At 38.8% G+C, this 17,444-nt stretch overlaps 1 protein-coding gene across 4 annotated transcripts in view; it reads left to right on the top strand.

Moving 5' to 3' along the window:
- The window catches only part of Adamts19 (ADAM metallopeptidase with thrombospondin type 1 motif, 19), a 183,828-nt gene that overhangs the window by 93,693 nt on the left and 72,691 nt on the right, over positions 1–17,444 (top strand). For 3 of the 4 annotated variants that reach the window (NM_001108433.2, XM_063277481.1, XM_039096975.2), the window contains 4 exon segments: positions 327–467; positions 2,701–2,851; positions 11,525–11,626; positions 17,031–17,161. In NM_001108433.2, coding sequence (NP_001101903.2) covers positions 327–467; positions 2,701–2,851; positions 11,525–11,626; positions 17,031–17,161 — 525 coding nt within the window. 4 annotated transcript variants of the gene reach the window in all.

The following is a 17,444-nucleotide window of genomic DNA, read 5'->3' on the forward strand; positions in this document are numbered from 1 at the left end:
ATGTAAATACAATGAAAAATATGTGTACAGATCAATTCCTTATACTACATAAGCGTGCATTTTGAAGATATGTTTGGGAAAATGTTCTTAATCAAATTACATTTTTTATTTTAAACTTGTATGATAAAGTTTTAAAGTTTTCAAATTGAAATACAGTCCTACTTTTGAACTAATTTCTTCAAAACTAAATTTTCCATTACATGTTTTGACTAATACCAATGTAGTAATAAAAGAGATAATTTATTTAATGGTATCTTTTCTTTTTCTGTATTTTTCTCCTTCTTTAATGGTATTTTTCTTTTTCTTTCAATCGTGTTTGAAATCAGCATGGGCATCAACCATGACAATGACCACCCATCCTGTGCTGATGGTCTTCATATCATGTCTGGTGAATGGATCAAAGGACAAAATCTTGGTGACGTTTCATGGTCCAGGTGCAGCAAGGAAGATTTGGAAAGATTTCTCAGGTACTAGTATCACAATTATTTTTTTTTCCATTGTGAACATTTACGTGCTCCAGCTGACTCTGTTAACCAGTAAAAGCAACATGACAAAGCAGAACGGCCACCACTGTAGAAAGAGAGCGACTGATTCTGATCCTCTTTCGTTGGCTTACAGCATGAGCTAGAGCACATAGGTTAACTCATCTGCTCTTTGGTTCTCATATTTCTCAGACTAAGGATGGAGAGGATGATTTGAAAGTCAGAAAACTGCTATAGTCGTGAAAAAAATCTGTTCCTAAATGTCACCGGATGTCACTGAATGTAGTTGCCTCTTCAGTGTTCCTTAGTAGAAACAGACTCATTGTGTATCCCATAATATACCTGTTAGCGCATGGAATGCCTTAACCAGTGGTTCTCAGCATTCCTACTGCTTCGACGCTTTTATACAGTTCCTCATTGTTGAGGTGACCCGCCAACCATAAAATTATTTTGTTGCTACTTCACAACTGTTATTTTGCTACTCTCAGTGAATCATAGGGTAACTATCATCTGATACAGAGGGTATCTGATGTGTAATCCCTGAAGGGGTCATGTCCCACATGTTGAGAACTGCTGCCTTAAACGAACCCCTATTTTCATTTATGCTACTTCTAGACTGAATACTTTTTCACTCGAGCAGTTCTAGCCTTTGTGGCCTACAGGACACCTTAGTCTTCTATCTGTCTTAGTCTACACATCTATCAAGAGTAACAGCATCTAACTTGCCAGAGAGAGAAATAGAAAATACTGTTGTTGTTTCTGTTTTTGTTGTAAATTACTTGTACTTTGTTTATGTTTTTGACAAAGGATCAGGTAAAAGACTATGTGGAATGTGGAACAGGAAGTTTAAGCACTCCATAAATCTAAAAACAGAAATCCATGAATGCCTAGCCAGTTAAATCACCACAAAGATGAACTTTTTAATCCATATTTTTAAATAGGTGACCCTATTTTATGCATTAGATATTAAAGTATGGTTAAATATAATGTTTATTTGGGGTTGGCCATATGTGCATAGGTGTGGTCATCCAGTGAATAATGAGAAACCTATCAGTGGCCATGTCCCCAAAGGAAAAGAACTCTCCCTTCCCCTTTAGCCATTAGCAGTTAACAGTTTCTCTGGTAGTGGGTCCCTTGGAAAACGCCCCCTCTATCCATGGTAGAATTATGATTGACTTGATCTTGTGTAAATCTTAGCCAGATAACCCTTCCAGGTGTGAGTGGTTGCTTAAACATCCATACCATACCCAGAACTCAGCAGTTCGCCGCTCTCGACTGATTGCTGGCTCTTATCTCCTTTTCTCTGAGGCTGCTCAAAGCTTGGGTCACGTGAGGTTGATAAGTTGTTACAGAACGACTTACAGCTGAGGACTCAGAGGTATTTAAATCTGGCCCTTGGACTCTGCTTTAACTACTTCTCTAGGGAATCAGGGGCATTTGGAAGAAGATAGTGATGGATCGATACGATCAATATGCACTCTATGAAGGTACAAACCTTTCAAAGGATTAAAAGCTTTATTTAAAACATATGATGTTTATTGTATAACTGCATCTCTGTTCCAAACTTGGTCCAGTGGACTCTGTACCTGCTGTTTGTCACGACAGCTCAAGATGTCGTGCAAAGCGTTAATAACTCAGAAATTCTAGGAGCAATCGCATGGCTGGCATCTCCTAGCTTGTTCAGGAAGAGCATGCAGGATGTGTGTGCTGTCTTGGTGTGCACACCAAGACCACGATCAAATTAAATGTCGCATCAAACATGGAAGCTATACCACAATGTCAAGTACAGATACGTCCTGAATATTACTATTTGCTTAGAAAATTATTTATTTAAATCCCCATGTAAGGCAGATATCATATGATGTTTTGGGACAAGTTACTCTTGAGTCTGAACTAATTAATAAAGCTTACAAATGCATAAAGTCGTGCTAACCTTACAACGGATGTAGAGCAGCTGAGCTGATTCCTATGGACAGTATTTACACTCAAAATATCCTGTTTACTTGAATAGTATTGTCATTAGGATTATGTTAGCTGGTTATGAATAAAGTATTCTCATATACAGAATCCATTTTAAAGCACTCAACGGCAAGCTACTAAGCATTTTATTAAATAATAAATTTTAATTTTATTATGAAACTGTTTCTTTCGTACTAAGTAACCATAATGGCTGCATTCAACTCAAATTAAATAAAATGTTGTATCTGCATGTGAACAGGTCAAAGGCCAGTAGCTGTTTGTTGCATACAGATCCTCAGAGTCTCAGTTCAGTGCTGGTTCCCTCAAAACTGCCAGGGATGGCGTACACTGCAGACGAACAGTGCCAGATCCTCTTTGGGCCTTTGGCTTCTTTTTGTCAAGAGATGCAGGTAAGGGCCACAGGCAGCCATCTTTGATCTCCCACATTCTGTGTTTAGAATAACTCATTGGTGGAGGAGATGACCTTATTTTAGTATGTGTTGATCCAAATCATGGCAAACCTCAAGAGAAATGTTTGAGAAGAAAATATTTGGGCAATTCAACCCAACTCCACAACCTTCCTGAGGGCCATGTGATCCTCACCTCCCTTCCTGTCCTGATTCTGACCCACCTTATTTCAAGCAGGGACCCTAGACTTGTACACTAACCCCATAACCTCTGCTGTTTTCTTTACACTTTGGAGGCAAAAAAATAAGACATGGGTATTTAAAAAATGTCAAGAAGAAAAAAGGACTAAGTCAGATAAGAGGGACTCAGAAATTTCTAATTAAAAAAAACCACACTCAAGTCAGGCAAGTATTTACGTTAAACTAGAATAACTCTTCTATTTTAAATTTTAAATATTTATTATAATAGCTTATAATTGTTATATGGGCAAAATGTAATAAGATGATACATTATGTGGTTATAGATTGCTAGAAGAGTCATCCATCCTTAAACAAAAAGTGTTAAAAATTATTTCTTATAAAAACAAAGTGTTGGGAGGGCGTGTTTAAACTAGTTGGTCATGTCCACAGTAGAAATGAATTCTATCTTTCATTTTCCATTTGCTTAGTTCATATCCTTATTTGTCACAAACTCACTTTGATTGCTATAGTTTTTTTTAAATCTCTGAATGTCTAATTACTTAGGAGTTTCTTTTTAAAAAACAAAATCTTAGGGGGTTGGGGATTTAGCTCAGTGGTAGAGCGCAAGGCCCTGGGTTCGGTCCCCAGCTCCGGAAAAAAAAACAAAACAAAACAAAACAAAAAAAACAACAAAATCTGTTTCTCAGTATTGTAAGATAGTGGCCTCTTTTACACTAAACATTGCTCAAATAAATTGCTTAAATTTTTAAGTATCCGGAAAATTTCCACGTTTTCTTTTCAAATTTTACACACACACACACACACACACACACACACACACACACACACACATACACACACACACTTTAACCTGCTACACTTTTAGCTTCTACTGTGATACTGCTCCTTGTTGAAATGTCTGCTCTAACCCAGGGCTAGGCTGGGATCACACGCTCTTAATTAAGGAACCAAAGAGTGCAGGACTCGTCACAGGGTAGCTTCTGTTTTAACTCCAGTCTGCTGTGCTAGTTAACTAACCACAAATAGCATATAAGGGAGTGGCCATGGGTGTCCTATAGTAAAGCTCTATTGGCAGAAAGACTTGGCCAGTGCCCAGTGGTTTACTAAACTCAGCTTTAGAGTTCAAAATGTAAGCACGGAATATTTTCCAGTCTACATAAATTTAAGGTTATCCCTGTCACTTGGATAATAGAAACACGTAACATGTAGCCACATACGGGCACTCTGCTCTATGCTGTAGTCAGCATCTATGCAAATCTGCGCACATTGTGAACCACGAAACAGTGTTAGGGAGTCTCCTTACACATGTGCATGCAGTTTAAACAGTGATTAAACTGCTTTGTTCATCCAGATATTCACCCTTCTCACTCTCCTGTGTTGTATATGGTTTTGTGTCTCCTGCTAACTTCTATCTGGATTTTGCTCACGGTAAATCTCCCTTCATCTGAAAATGCCTGTTCATATAGAACTGTATTTCTCCTGCACAGAACCTGTGCCTGGCGTTTGCTTTCTCGCCATCCCAAAGGTGTTTCCTTCCCTTCCGTGCTTGTGCTTCTCACGTATTCCTGTCTCTTGTGGCGTTTGGTAGGAAGTGAGTGGTCATCATTTCTCTGAACACATTTCTGTCCCCCCTCTTCTGTCTTCTCTCCTCCTAATGCCCCTATTCAGCCTGTGGAGACGAGGGTGGCCTCATGTGTCTCCTTAGACAAAATTCTCATTCATAAATTCAGATTCAACGATCCCACTTCATTTATTTTCAGGTTTGCTGAGTGTTTTCCACATAACTCTTATGTGATTTATTTACCTCACATTATATACATAGTCTTTTCAGTGAAAAGTGGGTCTTTATTGAGTCCCCCTTTGTCTCTATTTTTCAGTGGAAAGTGGATCTCCATTGGGACCCCTTTGTCTCTTCCTAGAACCTGTCACACAGACATTTCTTGGACCTCACTGATTATGTTTCCAAAGCCAGTTTAAAGTGCAGCTTTCTCTCATGTCAAGTTTCAGTGGTTCTCTTTTTCTTTGGAAAGTGTCGTATTTTATGAGCTCTTCACAGATGAATAATATCTAATCGTGGAGTCGAAATCGATCTTACATTTTAAAGCAAGGGTACGCACTTGCATGTCCTGGAGAGTTAGCTGCTGAAATTATAAGTTAAAATCTTATAGGGATATGGTCATGCATATTTGTTTACATATGCTCTGTGGCTGTGATCGGATTACAATGATAGCATTAAACACAGGCCCTATAACCCCAAGGCATGAAATACATGATATTTGGTACATTTTAGAAAAAAAAGCACGCTGGCCCTGTTGTCTAGACTAGATTTTCTTATCTTCCACAAACGAATATGATGTTTGGTATTGGTTCCCCCTCACCCCCTTTATTACTTTTCTTCTTTCTCACAGTTAATTAAGTTAATTAGATTTGAATCAGAAGTCTTGCATTGTCTACTGTGAGTCAGATTTCCTCCTCCTTAAGTGGCATTTGTAATGTGGTCTGTGTATCCCTTAAGCCCAGGATCAGGAACAGATTCTTTCAGTCCCCTTCCCTCTGGTTTAGATCTTTAGTGGCAGCAGCTTTAACCACCCAGCTTCTGCGTCTAAGGTGACGTATGCTTCACTGTCCTTCCAGCCTCCAGTTGCCAGGCTATGACCTAGATCAACTCCACTTCAAAACTGTAAAGGGAGCTGACTTGTCCTGTAATGTGCTTCTCAGCTTCATGTTTTCTCCCAGAGCCCTGGGAACTTGCATTCTGGAAACCCAATGCATCATTCACGGGGGAGGGGAAGAACCTCTTATTTATTTATTTTTAATTGTAACTCCAAACCTTCTCTCTTGCAAATATAAATATTTGACTCTTCTTATTCTTCCCATCTTCTTCTTTTCTCAAGGCTTCATTAATTAAATTCTGATGATTATATCAATTTCTTCTTACTCGTTGACTTTTTTCCCCCATCTATGAGTTCTGCTGAACAGTCCTTTGCAGGTTACCGTTTGATTAAGTAGATGTGTACGCCCTGCATTTTCCTTCCAAAATTTCTTATCCATCTGTCCCTAGCAATGCTGAAACACGCAGAGTGGAAACAGTGAAGGAGAAAATGGCAAACTGACTCCACTGACAGGGGTACCGCTGTCTCAAATAGGAAGCTTTTCCCGGATGCACGTGACCTCGATTCTTAGTACTGCTCGCCATTAGCCGAAGCTTTGCAGTTGAAGACGAGGCATCTATTAAACGCTACCCTCTGCTGTCTGCTTGGTTAGGTTTTCACTCATTTTCTCAGGCTTTCTACACGGCATAGCTTCTTAGTCCTCAGCTAGGATATCACATTCCATTTTCCTATGAAAGGAACATCACATAGACGTGTCCTTTGTACGCTTTATTTTTTTAGTTAATTTATTTATTTGAGTTTCTGACTTTATTCTTTTCTTTCCTTTATTCCTTAATCTTTTTTATGGTCCAGACTTTTTCCCCTTCCTGGTCTACCCTCCAACTGACCACATCCCCCCGACCCCCGTCTCCAAGAGAATGTCTCTCCTTCCCACTCCACCAGACGCCCCTACTCCCTGAGGCCCCAAGGCTCTCCCAGGTTAGGTTCATCTTCTCTGACTGAGTCCAGACCTGTCTGTCCTGTGCTGTGTATGTGTTGGGAGCCCCATATCAGCTGATGTATGCTGCCTGGTTGGTGGCTCAGTGTCTGAGAGATCCTGGGGGTCCAGGTTAGTTGAGACTGCTGGTCTTCCTATGGCCTTCTTCCTCAGTTTCTTCCAGCTTTTCCCTAGTTCAATCACAGGGGTCACCAGCTTCTGTCTATTGGCTGGGTGTAAATGTCTGCATCTGACTCTTTCAGCTGCTCGTTGGGCCTTTTGGAGGGCAGTCATGATAGGTTTTGTAAGCACACCATAGCATCAGTAGTGGTGTCAGGCCTTGGGACCTCTCCTTGAGCTGGATCTCAATTTGGATCTGTGACTGGACCTCCTTTTCCTCAGGCTCTTCTCCATTTTTGTTCCTGTTGTTCTTTCATATAGGAACAATTCTGGGACATAATTTTTGACTGTGAGATGGCAACCCCATCCTTCTACTTGATGCCCTGTGTTTTCACTATAGGTGGACTCTACAAGTTTCCCCTCCCCACTCTAGGGCATTTCATCTAAGGTCCCTCCCTTTGAGTCTAGAGAGTTTCTCACCTCCAACAACTCTGGTACATTCTAGAGGGTCCCACCCCCATACCTCCCTAGGTTGCCTGTTTCCCTTTGTACATTTATTTATTTATTTATTTGTAAAAAGATTTGTGTTCGGTTGAATAGGATTTAAAGGAACCTTTAGCTTAGTTCAGTAATTTATATTGACAGGGTTTTTGTTTGTTTGTTTGTTTTGGGGAATATGTGTTTATATTTTGGTTTTCTTGACTATGGAAACTATTCATGTCCTTACATTGACTCAAGAGTGTTTTCTTTGCTGTATTCTGTTTCTTGAAAGAAAACCATCACTTGGGTTCATTTAGGTTTTTATTGAAGGCATTTCACAAATTTCAAAGGACCATATGCTGAGATTTTTAACAAAGCAGTGTGTTGGCCAGCAAAAAGGCTCGGCTGGTGAAGGAGCTTGCAACCAAGTTCAGCATGCTAAGTTCAATCCCTGGTACCCACCTTTGGAAGGCGAGAACCAGCTCCCACATGAATGCTGGTCTCCTGCCTCTCACAAAAAAATGAAGAATATTTTTTAACAAAATAAAAAATGAATTATAGAAATGTTAACATGTTTTATGTGGATATATGGAAGACAGATTGTAAAGTAATTCCTAGGCCTGGTTACATTATTCAATTCCCTAATATTATGCTTAGGAAAAAAAACCCTTGATCATTGTGCATTAAAATTTTTTATTGATTGCTCTATTCAGTATGTATTTAAATATAAACTTAAAATAGAGCAATCACTTGCTCATAAACTTCCAGTCTAATGTAGACATCCATCCTATGATGTGTTTAGAAGTGTGGCCTCTCACTTTTCCTTGTAGAGGGTTTGTGTGAGTTAAGAGACCAGGTTCATAAAATGTGAACCAGAAATGTTTTTCATAAGAAGGGTGACCAATCAATCTTACCCTTGCTGGTGCTAGTGTACTAACACACTCTGTGACGGAAAAGATTTTTTAAACACAATTTCACAAATAGGTGTATTTATAATAATAAGTGGAGATCCTGAGGTTGTGTTTTAGAGGAAAACCCATTTAAAAGCAAGTAGTTACATGAGTAAGGATGAATTACTACTTCGATGTATATGACTTCAGATCATTTATTTTTGACAAAAATGTTGAAAAGATTTTAGTGGAACCATTTGCTACAAAGAAAAATTTACGATATTTATACAAAGAGAGCTAACTTCCCATTCACATGTATAACACAGTGTATGTGTGTACACCTATGAAAAGCCTATTTAAAATAAATATCCCAAATCACATTATGTGTTTGAAAAGGACATTTTGTCATTCTAAAAGATTAAACCCTGAATATTGCTGGGTTGTGTATTGGTGATTAGATGGTCCACACATACTGTTTGAGATATTAAAATTCTTTTAACTGAAAAACTAAGAGATCTTCCACAACCAAGTTTAAAGTTTTGATTCATGGCTGTGTAACCTAGAGAATACTTTGTTATAATGTTCTATCCTACCCTACCCTACCCTACCCTTCCCTACCCTACCCTACCCTACCCTACCCTACCCTACCCTACCCTACCCTACTCTACCCTACCCTACCCTTCTCCTTAGAAATAGGCAAAGTATGACACAGCCCTAACTTCATCCATCTGACACATTCCACTTCCAAAGGTTAAAGCCGTCTGTACCAATTCTTTACTTGCTCTGGAGAGGTCAGCTTGAAGTGAACTGGCATTCTTCAGAAGATGGAGACTATAGGTGACTTAACATAGATCTCTAGACCAGTGGAACACAGAGTATCTGAGAAATCTCGTCTGTGTCATTTATTACACCCGGTTATGCTTATCTTGAAAAGCTGCTAACTTTGCCGCGTATGTTCTCAGTACTCCCAGTGGGAATCGATCAGAACACTGCTGTTTTGAAGAGCTAAGTGCTAATGGCTAAAGGTCAGAATTTGGGCCACCAACAGTGGTCAGCTCTGATGTGAGCCTGTAGAAGATGTGCCCTCTGTTAACTGAAGAATTTAAGTAAATTTCTTTTTATTTGAACACAAATGAACTTCCTTGAGTGGAGGTAAAGCCGTCCTTTGGTGGGAATACAGCATTCGACTGTTTAATTACAATGGAAAAATACGTCTTAAGAAGAATGTGAGAGGGTAAAATGTTTAGGAACCAGAATTATAAAGCCTGAGATTTGTATAAATGAATCTATAAACAGCACTTGGGGGTTTTCCGGAACCTAAGGCATCACAAGCAGCAAGATTATTCAGTCTTAAGGCAGTTTCCTAGATGAATTTTTGGGACAGATCTACACAAGGGTTGGGATAAAGCATATTCGAAATAAATTAAGATATATTTGCACAAAATATTTTGTTGTGAGGATATTTTTTGACAGAAGAAGAAGAAGGAATAAACAAATTTGACCTTTCTCCCAGTATACTACTTTAGGAAATTACAGAGAGTTCATAAGTTTAAATCCTCAACACAGCAAAATAACAGTTTAGGAGTTCTGAAGAGTTGGCATTAGATTCATAATGACTTTGTTTGAAGTATTAGCTTAAATATGTCTGCCAGTATATTTAGTAATTCCAATTATATGTTAAGCTCAATCTGGGGTCATTCAGTCTGTACACAATCTTCTGAGTAAGCCCCCGGAAATAACTTTTTACTTATCAGCCTTGTATGCTTGAGTACCTCTTTTCCTATTTACGTGAAATCTTTAGTCCTATCTGGGTCTTTCCCAATTCCTTTGGAATAAAAGCTACATATATTTATTACATGTGCTCGGGCAGTATACAGTGTTAATTACCCTCTTCCTCTGTTGCTTCACTCTCGTTCCTCACCAGCCTTTTCCATTCATAATCTTCCAATTGAATTGTGAAGACTTTTCTCTGCGTCTGTGACTTATTGTATTGAATTGACATTTACTTGGAAGTTGCTTTGAATTTATTGTAGCTTGCTTAAGACAGCCATTTCCCCAGCAGTCACCCCGCCAATCCATGTGCAGAAAGAGGTGTTTCTACATTACTGATATTTTATTAGGGACATCCAGATTGGGAGTAGGAAAGTAGAAAGCTGGGAGGGAAGAGAGTGAGTTCACACTCAACATGGCTATGCACCAGAGGGAAGTTCTGTGTGTCTTTGTGAAGAGCGACCTATGTATTCTTATCATGAGCCACCGAGCACAGAGGGCCTCAAATCTATAAAAGAAAATTAGGGTAAGGTAAGAGAAAGGAAGAACAGGGCGGCATCTGGGATGCAGCTGGAGGGAGGTCCATGGAAAGAAGACTTGAAATCCTACTCCTTAGTAGAAAACAGAATGAATGAATGTGGCTAAGTGCTAATCCCACAGGTTTCACATTAGAAAGGTAAGAGTTGATCTCTCTCCTTCAGTTTCTTCAGTCTTTTAATGTTTTTCTGGCCTTCCCCTGAGACTTTTCCTATTCCCTCCATTTTCTAAGAATTATTTTATTCACACCTTGTCTAGCTACATACCATTACTTTTAACTTCTCACTGGAAGTTTTACTTTCCAAAGTTCTGATATGTATTCATATATCAGTAAAAATTGACCGATAATGGTTGACAGATATTTCTATAGAATTATGTATGGGTCAAGACTGTGTGCATTAATTGTGAGGTCTAAGCATAAAGAAAGGTATGTGCATGAAAAGGTGTTAAGAAAGGGGTGCTGAGGGCTGGAGAGATGGCTCAGTGGTTAAGAGCACTGATTGCTCTTCCAGAGGTCCTGAGTTCAAATCCCAGCAACCACATGGTGGCTCACAACCATCTGTAATAAGATCTGGTGCCCTCTTCTGGTGTACATTAAATAAATAAATCTTTAAATAATAAATTATACAGTGTATAATAAAAATAAGAAAAAAAGAAAGGGGTGCTGAATGGGGAACCGAGATAGAAATCCGTAAGGCTTGCGCAAGTGCTCAGTGGTGGATTGCCTATCTAGCATGGTCAAGGCCATGACTCATGCATGCAGCAAAAGTAGAAAAATGAAAACCAAAATTTTATTCTCTCAACCTGGTCATTTTTCTGTTATTTGCTACATCATTTTATGTATCCTTCCACAATTACCAAGAGATTTTTTTTCAAATTGAAATTAAAATTAAACAGAATTTCTATGGTAGCATACAAAGTTGTCTATTCCCTATAAATAATCCGTGCACTGTTTATATTTAATACCAGGAAAAGCAAAACATATTTTCACTCAAATTCATTTTTATTGCTTCACAACAACTGAACACACTGACCTAATCTCAAAGCTATGGCCTGCCATTCCCCTTCTGACGTCATGCCCTATTTGCAGCACGTTATCTGCACTGGTCTGTGGTGCAGAGTGGAGGGGGACACAGAGTGCAGGACCAAGCTTGACCCACCGATGGATGGGACTGACTGCGACCCTGGCAAGGTGAGTGCCTTACATTGTCCAGAATAAGCAGGAATGTTGCATGAACAGACTGGAATGCAATTTTCTCCTGACGGCTGCAAACACACCCATCTTGGTATCAGTCAGCGTGTTAAAATCTTAATATTTAAATCTACCTTTAATTGTCATTTTTATCTTTTCATGTGGATGTTTGTTTTGTTATTATCAAGGTGTGTATTTTTTTTCCTTGACGTTGATCACTAGAATGCTTACAGTCAGGGAGAAATACTACTTTCCTCCCAAAGTGAACTCATGGTGTTTTATTAGTCAAATACACAGAAATGAAATTAACATAGATAATAGCATTGTGATAGAATTTCTCTGGGCACTGATAAATTCTTTTAATTTTGCATTTTTTTTCTCAAGAGTTCAGCTATCACAGAACCTGGCTCATAATTTTCTTTTTGTGGTTGTGTTGAATTTGTCTGGGTTTTAGTATGGGAATTATACTAGTTACACAATGATTCAGAAGTGATTCTTTTCTACTCTATGCAATTATTTGAGGATTTTAATGTTAGTCCTTTTTTGAAGGTCTGGTAGAATACTGCACTGTAATTGTCTGGACCTGAGGGTTTTTTTTTTCTGTAGTTTTTGTTGTTTTGTTTTGTTTTGGAGGAGATTTTTTAAAATTATTCTCTTAATCTTGGTTTGATTTCGGTAGGTCATATGTATCTAGAATTTCATCCATTTCTTTTAAATGTTCAAATTTTTTAATATCCACACTCATCACATTATTTCATAAAATAGAAATTTGATAGCACTACTGTACTGCTAACATCAAAAACCTGGAGTGGTCTCATATTAATAATATGATGTCACCCTTGAAGCATTCAAACAGTTGTGTCAGAAAAACAGGTATCCCATAATGCCCTCTGAGGTTCCAGAAAAGCACAGGCTGCCTGTAGATGTGCCTGCGTGCACATGGCATGTTTTACACCAATAGAAAATAATTTGCAAATGTTATAAAGAATTAACTATTTTATTCAGGCCCCGCTCCTTGGTGAAGTATTATTAACAGTGGATTGTTAGTAGACATGGAGAAGCTTTTTTTTTGTGAAGATATGGCCATTTAGATTTTTGGCATGAATGGTCCCACACTGATGGGTCATCCAAGAAAATAAAAAAAAAATAAAAATAAAATATAAGAAAGCAAAAAAAAAGAATGAAAAAAGAGAGACTCAAGAACACAGGAAGCTGGGAGGAGGACATGTTTATGAGGGTATGGGGGAGCTGGAGGAGGGGAAGGGGTGGATATGGGCATATTTCATTGTATCATGTAAGTATTAAATTCTCAAAAACAGATTCTTAACCATTTGTAATGGAAGAAGAGTTGATGGATAAGATTTATGAACCAATGGCAAATCAATATAGGCCTGAGCTTCTATGGTTTCTTTAATTTAAAGAGACAGGCCTTGGAAGCCATGAGAAGTGTTTTATCACTTTCAATAAGAGAGTGGCCTCCTGGAGGACACTTCTGTGAAATATCAGTCAGGTGTTTATAGATCGTGCAGAATCTTTTTCTATGAGATTAATCGGAAGATGAAGATCGGGGCCTATTTTATTTTTTATTTTTTTCGAATCACACACAGGAGTACAACAATATGTGTTTATCGGGAGCATCTTATTCCATTAACCTGAGTAACTTATTGCTTGAATCATAAAACTCTGTAAGGGCAATAATTTTCTTCATCTAAACACACTGATGCGGAGTCACAGAGTTATGCCTGTCATCCCGCCGGGAGCTGTCCGACATCACAGAAGTCACTTGTCTTCTTCACTGCTTCATTTTTATAGTCTGAATTGTAAATATTTTCACTATAATAGTTTTCTTCTCATATCATGAGGAATAATTTACAGTCTTGAGATCCCTAAAGTAAATTTGTTCTTTCAGCCAAAGCTATAATTACTCATCAAAGGTAAGATGTTTTCTTCCCCCTTCCCCTTGATAACGCTAATTATATTCTTCTGCAGGTTCTTACCACTTCACATTTGCAAGTGCGTAATGAGCCACCCCATTTCCTGGGCCCTGTGTGTTCTTCCAGTGCTCATGTGTCCCAGATACTGTAGGAGCCATACTTTAGAAAACTGTCAACCTTGTTGCATTACCGCGCGTCTTTAAATGCCTTTGGTAGCAATTCCGCTCACTCCAAATGGTATTAGCTTGGTATACGGTGCAAAACAAGAAACCAAGTGGGGGATTTTTAAAGTTTGCTGTGCCATGGGGATGAGAATGAAGGGGTAAAAGTGTACTCCCTCTAAGGTATGCTATTGAGTCTGATGGGGCCCCTTGACAGTTCTCCTAGTCAAATGATTTTGAAGGTGGACTTTAATATGCTGCTTTAGGTAGCATTTTACAAAGTTAAAGAAGCCACCTTTTTTTTTAACAATGAATACATACATTGTTTAGTACAAACTAGCAAGGGGGTGGGTTTTCTTTCATTCACAGAATTTGCTCAGAATGAAAGGAGAAGAAAGGAGGCTTACCCAGCAACTTTGCACTAGGCCACATGGAAGGATTCACTGTAATCTAGTCCTTTACCTTCCTGAATTGAAATATTTGAGATCAATGTGGTCATTCTCCACTGGAAACACTGAAGACTTCCACACCCTGGCAATCACCAGGTCTATCTGCACTGAGCTCCGGTCTGCCTTTCCCCCCCATTTCCATAGCATGAGCTGGAGGGTCATTTCCATAGCTGAGAGGATGGTCCCACTGCTTTGACACCTTCTTGCCACTCCCCCAGCCCTATTTTCCTAACCTCCTAGGCAGGTCCCTGTGAACAATGCAGAAACACAACCAGACATTTTAGGGCACATCCTGCCATGAAAGTCATAAATAATATACAGTCTATTAATCTTTTTGTCAAGCAAACTAAGATTGTAGATAAGATAGATTTGAGTATTTAAAAAAGTATAGCATTTATTTCTTGAGGTTAGAAATAACAAACAATTGGTATTAAATTTATGGAACGTGCCACTAGGAATGATTTATATAGTAATTTTTTTAAAAAAATTAACTTGTTTTATGTATGAGTACACTGTTGCAGTTTTCAGACACCCCAGAAGAGGACATCTATCTGATCCTGTTACAGATCATTGTGAGCCACCGTGTAGTTACTGAGAATTGAACTCAGGACCTTTGGAAGAACAGTGAGTGCTCTTAACCACTGAGCCATCTCTCCAGGTCCTTTATATAGTGACTTATTGTCTGATAATTTAAGCAAAATTTACCCTTTTCCTAACACCAGAAAACTCAACCTATAAGATGCAAAGGCAGGCCCCTCGCCTTTCATGCCGAGACCTGGTTGTCTCCAAGGTGACAAACTTTAGCTATCATGTTACAGTTTCTTTAAATATCCCCAGTTCGTATGTGCAGGCTGGCTTGCATATCTGTTTCCATTTTTCTTCATGTGCCAGATGTGATCTAGTTTAAATTATAGACAGGCTAAATCATAGCACTTTTCAGAAGACTTCCGGTCTGCTATGAACTCTCGCCCAGCCAGTCAGAGCCAGCTTGTTGTTAAATGGGCAAGGATCTGTGATATGTACCCAGGGAAAAGTAAACACCCTTCATGCAGGCCAAACAGGGTGACCAACTCAAGTTTGACAGGTTTTATGCTGGTATTTTTCCATGGCTGGCATAACATTATTGAGTGTTCAAAGCTAGTATGTAATATATATGTATTTACATTGTCCACACTTGCCCTTTTTTCAGATTGAATATTCCCATAAAACTATAATTTACTTATTAACATGCCTGCAATACTGACATAGCTACATTACTTCTCAAGATGAAACTTAAAGCATATTAAATCTAAAAGAGTTTGAATTAAAGTTCTGTCATAACACAAGTATTCAGGAAGTGATTAGTTATGCTTATATCAGCAGTTCTCAACCTGTATGTTGCTAAACCTTTCACAGGACTCACTCAGGACCATTGGAAAGTGCATACATTATTATCGCAATTCAAAACAAACAAAGTTATTGCAAAGAAAATATGAGTATGTCTCATCACAACATGATGGTCCCAGTATTTTGGAAGGTTGAGAACCACTGGCTTAAATAGATGTCAGTTGAATGTAAGCTATATGATGTACTGTTTTCTAACTTGTCTCCTCTTAAAATAGTAAAAAAAAAATTAAATCAGGACATTAAGATCCAAGTGAATGAAGCTTGGCTTTATGAAAAGCCATTCGCTGCATTGTGACCATAGCTTTAATGAGCTATTATGGTTATTATGGTAACTGTGTGTATCTAAGAAATCCTTCTGCATTGTGCACTGTGCCACATTCAACCTCTGCAAAACAGTCTTGATGCTGAAAAGGATTCTTTTGCACATTGGACCTAACAGGAAGAGACTCGGAACATTTCTGTACTTTCTTCAAAATTCTTTCAAATCTTGATGCCCTTTGCCACGGCAAGCTCTTCGGGGCCAGAAGGATCAACTTTCGCAGCTTTGCTAATTTTATAATTGTTGATCTAAATGGTCCAAATTTTCTAACATTTCATTCATGGTATGATGTCGAGACCTTGCACCTTTTCCCCGTGTTTATCATTTATGTGATTAATTTTCTGTCTACCTAACTGATCATTCCTCAATAACCATAGAAATGACTACTCTTGTCTACCTATCCTATCATTCTTCAAAGATCATAGAAGTGACCCCCTCTCATGGCTATAGGTTTAACTTCACGTAAAACACACATGACTGAGAAATAAACAGGGACCATGTGCGTCCCTTCATTCTTACGGCAACACTTCCCAGTAAAAGTTATTAGATTAGGTACAGAATTTGAAAGGGCAATGCAGATTTCTGTAATCCAGTTGCTCAGTCTTTCAAACAACTTGACTTTCATATGAAAGCTTGCTGGATAGTGCTAGGGAGAACTCTTTTAAGTTTGCAGAAATGTCTCCTTCAGCCTAGTAACTGAAGGAGAATTATCGCTGTTTGTTTGTAACTATACATGGCTGCTTTGGAATCTGTTTTTGTTTGGAGTTTGTTTGTTTGTTTGTTTATTTATTTATTTATTTATTTATTTTCCTCTTTTAGTTTCACAGAATGTGTTAGCTTTTTTCTTTTGCTTTTAAACCTCAGGCCCCCTCTCCACTGCTTCCTCTCTTTCTCCCTATAGTGCTGGATTTTCTGCCCTGTAGTAGCCAATCTCTGAGTACTGTTTTCATGTCCTGACTGTTACTGACACCAGATCCACAAGACTGGGTTTAATATTGGAAGTGCCAACTAACTTGTCTTTTGCAGTCTTCGTATTTGGTACTTGGGCTGCCATAGCCCTAACTGGCTTGCATTAATTCCAGTGACTGTGTAGACCAGTAAATGATTTTCAGTTGTGCCCTGATTTGTTCACCTAAGACATGACTTTTGGAATAGTGGTGTAAGGCTGGAGAATGCACCCGCAGGACCCCTGCACCCGAGCACTTGGCTGGAGAGTGGAGCACATGGAGTTCCTGTAGTCGAAGCTGCGGTTCTGGGGTCAGCAGTCGAGAGCGCAAGTGTCCTGGGTAAAGTCACAGCTCCTGGCTTGGGGGAGGGCGTTTGGTCATCAGTTTTGAAATACCAAAGTAACCTGTAAATCCTAATGGACAACAAAGAAAACTGGTACAACTGTACTACTGCCTCACCCAAAATAAAACGTCTCCCTTAAGAAGCAAAGAGTGATCAGGCTTTTTAACAAAGAGTAATTAAGTCTACAAAAAGACACTGTCTGTGAGTAAGTCAAAGGAAATGTACTTCAGTGAGCAGGATGAACATTAGATGAGTAAACAGTAGAAGGGCTAGGAGGAA

This window comes from Rattus norvegicus, chromosome 18 (genome assembly GCF_036323735.1).
Source record: "Rattus norvegicus strain BN/NHsdMcwi chromosome 18, GRCr8, whole genome shotgun sequence".
NCBI classification, from domain to species: domain Eukaryota; kingdom Metazoa; phylum Chordata; class Mammalia; order Rodentia; family Muridae; genus Rattus; species Rattus norvegicus.